Source organism: Orycteropus afer, unplaced genomic scaffold (assembly GCF_000298275.1).
Source record: "Orycteropus afer afer isolate SDZICR_OR568_19922 unplaced genomic scaffold, OryAfe1.0 scaffold00174, whole genome shotgun sequence".
NCBI lineage: Eukaryota > Metazoa > Chordata > Mammalia > Tubulidentata > Orycteropodidae > Orycteropus > Orycteropus afer.
This window is the reverse complement of record NW_006921761.1, coordinates 5,245,436-5,250,434: the sequence shown is the minus strand read 5'-3', so window position 1 is coordinate 5,250,434 and position 4,999 is coordinate 5,245,436. Positions and strand designations below refer to the sequence as shown.

The following is a 4,999-nucleotide window of genomic DNA, read 5'->3' as shown; positions in this document are numbered from 1 at the left end:
GTACAGTATGACAATGCATTTCCTTCGTAAGGTTTAAATACAGGCAGGATAGAGTCACGTTGGTTTCAGGCAACAGTAGCAGTTCAGGGGTGTGGCTCAAACGCACTGGTCTGGATTAGTATTGCATGCAAGCAGCTCTAGTGCTGAGGTCCTTCCGAGCCCGCGGCCGCGCCTCCCCGCTCGCTCGCTCGCTCAACCGTTCGCCCTTACAAAGTCCCCGCGTAGCTGGCCGCCTCCGGTCTCCGGGCCGGCGTCTCGGGCCGGCTGGAGCTGGTGCTGCCCTGGTCGAAAGGCTGCGGCGGGCTCTGGCCGTCGCTGGGCAGGGGCTCGGGGGCGGCCACCTCCTGGATGACCGAGCCGGCCCCGTCGGCCTCCTCGCTGGCCTCGAAGGCGGGGTTAGCAGTGGAGACAGCGCCCAGATCGACATTCACGGTGTCCGTCCTCAGAGCCACGATGGCAGCGGCGTCGCCTCGGCGCTCGGCAAACATGCGCTGTTCGAACACCTGGGCAGCGGTGGCGGGCTGGAAGTCGGGGTCGAGGGGCACGCTGGCGGCCGAGGCGCCCATGACCGTGCGGTACATCTCCACACCCTCGGGCAGCATGGACTTGATCTTGGGCAGCCAGCGCTTACGGACGCGGCGCGCGTTGGTGCACATGTCTGCCGCAATCACATTCATTTCGCTCTCCTTGAAGCTCGGCGCGAAGTTCTGGCAGTACACTGAAACGAGAGGGCTGCAGGTGTGAGGGCCCCGGCCCACCTGCGACCACTCCCCGGGCCCAGCCTGCTGGACAGGGATGCTTCCCAAGGGCTGCCGGGCTCAGAGGCCACAGAGCCAGGACGCCTGGACAAGCTCGGGGTCGGAGCATTCATGAACTCAAGCGGCCACTGTGAGGTCCAGGGACCCCTGAGCACCACCTCCCTCCTCATCCTGCCAGAACACGGTTTGCCTGACCGCAGTCGCAGCTTGAGGGCCACGTGGTCCCTAAGGCCCTATTTCCTCTATGTGGTGTCTACCAAGGACCCCAGGCTAGGGCAGGGCTCAGACAGTCCGGCCAAGCCTGTGGTCTAGCAGAACTCGGGCCACCCCTGCCCACTAGCCAGGACCTGAGTGGGCAAGCTCTCAACAGCTGGGCCTCCCTCAGTCCTCGGTTCCCATGTCCCACCCACCTCCTGAGCAGATCTGGGGTCCTGTGGGAAGAGCCAGGGTGGAACCCTACGGCCAGCTATGGGGCTCAGGCCGCCCTGTGTCCATCTACAAATTGGAAGCAACCAGAGGTCTTATTCGGGGTGTAGGGGTGTGGGGTGTACGTGCATGTGTGTGCGTGTGTGCGGTTGAGCCTTTTCTTCAGCCAAAGGCCCAGTCCAGGGCAAGAGCCACCAATACCAATGGAGGCCACCGTCACCATCATTAATCAACCCCTGCCCACTCCCCACCAGGAGTCACAGGCCACAGCCAGGTCTCCACCCAGTCGATTCCAGGGCAGGTCTGCCATCGAGAGCCCTCCCACAACCCCTGGCACCAGCACGTGTAACTAACAGCTGCCAGCCCCTCCTTGCAGGAACGCAGAATTCGTGCTAGCCCATGAGTGACGTCCTCAAGGAAGCCAGCAAGAGCAGGTTTCACGTTCCGACGGCCGCAGGGGACGTTGGCCAGCCGGGCCGGTGACGGACGCAGGCTTAGTCCACATCTGCAGCTGTGAGGACGACGGTCTGCCACGGAGCGGGACCACCCCACCCCCGCGAGCCCAGGAGCGGGACGCAGCGCGGCCGACCAGATGGCAAAGGCTCAAAATAACCTCTGATGTGAATAAGGGGTTTGTTCAAAGAGGAAAATTAGATCCTATTTCACATATTAAAATAGTTTCACAGCTGAAATCCATCATCCCGGAGCCGGGCACAGACGCGGCACCTCGAGACCTACGTTCTGGGAGCTGCTCTCTGCTCTCGTGCCCCAAAACGCTCACGGCGACACGGGAGGGGCTGTGGAGCACCCGAGACCCCAGCCCACGGCCCCGAGACCCGCCCTTACGTTTCACAGCGTTCAGGACTCGGCTGTCGAGCGGCTTGCGGCTGGGGTCGCTGGTGGAGGAACGGATGCCTGTTCCGCAGCTGTTGGCCAGCGTGTTCCTGTGGGGACGGAGGGACGCTGAGGCAGCTGCCGTGGGGGCGGGGCCCTGGTGGCCGGCAGGAAGGCGAGTCCCCGCCCTGCACGAGGGCCCTTCGTCTGCTTTGGAAGGCCCAGTGGCCATGGTCAGACAGGGAGCAGGAGAGGGAAGGCTCCCCAGGCTGAGCAGGCCACAAAGGTGGTGGTGGCTCAAGGCCTGGACTAGCTCTGTCCTGCCCTGCTGGGAAGCCCCAGCCCAGAGACCCCAGTACAGGACACACCTTAGGGGAGGGGAGGGCTGGGGGTCCACAGCCCTTCATCAGCCGAGTCAGCCCTCCTCGCCACCCATTCAGTGGGCTGAAGCCCCTTCCGCTGTGCCCAGCCTACAGCTGGGCCCCAGCAAACCACCATGTCAGGGAAGCGTGGACCGTACCCCCCGAGAGCCTCAATGACGAGACAGCTCACACCCAAAGGGACCTCTGGGGATCCCCGCTCTGCCCCCTCCTTGGCCCCGGACCCACCTGTCGAAGAAGGTGGCCAGGAGCCTCCGCAGCAGGACCTTGTGCTTCACCCCCGCACACAGGTGACAGTTCATCAGCTGGCCACGCGTGATGTAGACCCCAGAACCTGCGGCCACCAACAGGGACGCGTGAGACCCTCACCACGCTCCCACCCCCCAGGGCCCCAGGGCATGCTCCAACCAAGGCCACCCTCCCCTCGAGGGTCTGTCACTGGGGCTGGGGTGGGGGGCATGCATGTGGCCACCTGCTCAAATGTCACCTGGTGGCCCTGGCCCGCCTCCTCCCCAGCAGAACGGAGCCAAAGCCCCACAGCGATTCTCTCATGGCCTGGTCTGGCCTTGCCATCCCTTCTAGATGCCAGAAAGCCCTAGCAGTGATGGGGGGTTTGAGTGGTCACCCCAAAAGTCAGGGTCAGGCTGGCTTCCCCAGACCCATCTCCCACCCTGCTGACCAGGACCCCTAGCACAAGGTGTCTGTGGGTGCAGACCACCTGGAGCCACAACAGGGGTCTCTCCAGGGCAAGGTGAACAGATGACTAAACCAAGAGCAGGCCTTGCCCCCCAAACAATGGGGGGGCTGTCTCTGTACCGGACCCTGCGCACACAGGACAGGCGACAGAAGCGTGCCACCCATCTATGAGAAGGGTGTGAACACAGGAGGCCACCCGGCACCTGCAGCCCCGCCCCCCCAGGCGGCCTGAGGCCTCACCCCGCACACGGCACCCAGTGCTCTGTGCACCATACCATCGGGAATGGGACAACCGGGCTCCCTTTCTGTGGGGATGGGGCTGGAGGAAGACACATGAGCCTGGGCTCGGTGGCCTGAAGGGCTGCTGGTGCCACTGTCCCTGCAGAAACATCCCCTGGGCCCCAGAGCACCTGCCCAGCTCCCTGAGCCCGATCCTGGGAGTAGCCATCTCAGTGGCTGTGGACATCAGGTCCTAAGGGACCCGTGTCCCCGTGCTCTGCTCAGCTTCTGGGGGCAGACGCTCCCTGCCTGTCTAGGTGCACAGGGCAGCGCTCCCCTCCGCACTCTGCACCCCCAGCCAGGTCGCCGGGCCCCCCTGGGGAGCAGCCAGCTCCTTCTGTGCCCCCAGCTCCTCCTCACACCCATTTGCACTCCTCCGACCCGGACCCCACCCCCAAAGCCTCTCCCCACCGGTCTTGGTACCCCCATCCTAACGTCCCCCAATCCTCTATAGGGGCAAGTGTAGACTCCGTGTCATGGAGACCTGTCTCTGCCCACTGACGCCACTCTCCTCTCATGCGGACCCCCCTTACCCGACGCCTGGCCTGCCTGGGTCCTACCATTCATGGGGCTCAGGGCTGGCCTTGGGGCCTCCCTTGCCTGAGGGCACAGACCAGCCCGGGCGCATCCTCCCAGGGATATAGAGGGGCTGCTCTCACAGACCAGCAACAGGCACGCACGAGCGGGGGTCCCAAGCCCCCAGGGTCAAGGCGGGCATCTGACCAGTGACAGCCAGTGCTGGGCTGGGGTGGAAGGCAGCCTAGCCCTCCTTCGCCCCACTAAGCCCAGACAGGCTGCCGCTGAGGGCCAGGGCTTCACCTGGGCCCACAGCCACTGGCCGGACAACCCCACACCTCCACATGCCACCCAGACACACTGCTGGCCGGCCCTGGCCCTCGCTGTGACGTCCCGCCCACAGGTGTCACGTTAACAGGAGAGAAGAGCGTTCTAGAGTATTCTGGCCCACAGGGAGGGCCAGCCGAGATGCCGCCTGGCTACACAGGGCCAAGGGACCAGCTACACCTGGGTCTGGACATGTGGGGCGCCCATAGGCCTGCCTGGCCCACGGCTGGGACTCCTGTGAGGAGTAGAGGGAAGGGCTTGCTGGCCAAGGCTCTCACCTGCGCAGGCTGACAACACCATGCGTCTTCATCTCTTCACTGAAAAGCCCTAAACCCTACAAGCCTCTGAGGACAATAAACCCCAAGCTGGAGGGTGCGGTCGTAGGGGCCTTGGATCCAGATTCCAGAAAAGCTCTGTTCTGGATTCAGAGCTGCCCTGGCCCTCTGGTCACTGCCGCAAAGGCAGCATTTTCAGGGCAGGGAGGGGGGCCAGGAACACACACCCGGCCCGCTTTTATCTGTGACCTAAATTACAACCCAATCCTGACTTCCATCATGCCAATCAGGGGCCCCACCCAGGGGATTCAATTAAAATGCTAAATTAATTCAATTGAATAACTCCGCTTAATGACAAATTCTTCCAGAGGAAATGAGGGGCAATCCGAGTCTCTTTCTGACTGATTGGGGATGAGCAAGTGCATTGTTCAGCAGCCGGAAGGAAGGGGTGAGGGCAGACGCGCACACACCAGACGGGAAGGAAGGGGTGAGGGCGGACGCGCACACA

At 63.4% G+C, this 4,999-nt stretch overlaps 1 protein-coding gene across 1 annotated transcript in view; it reads right to left on the bottom strand.

Annotated features, from left to right (window-relative positions):
- Positions 1-206: 206 nt before the first annotated feature.
- Positions 207-4,999, bottom strand: part of NACC2 (NACC family member 2) — a 34,431-nt gene continuing 29,638 nt past the window's right edge. The window contains exons 3-5 of the mRNA XM_007946938.2: positions 2,627-2,732; positions 2,031-2,128; positions 207-718 (exon numbers count right to left, since the gene is read on the bottom strand). Coding sequence (XP_007945129.1) covers positions 207-718; positions 2,031-2,128; positions 2,627-2,732 — 716 coding nt within the window. The remainder of the gene's footprint in view (positions 719-2,030; positions 2,129-2,626; positions 2,733-4,999) is intronic.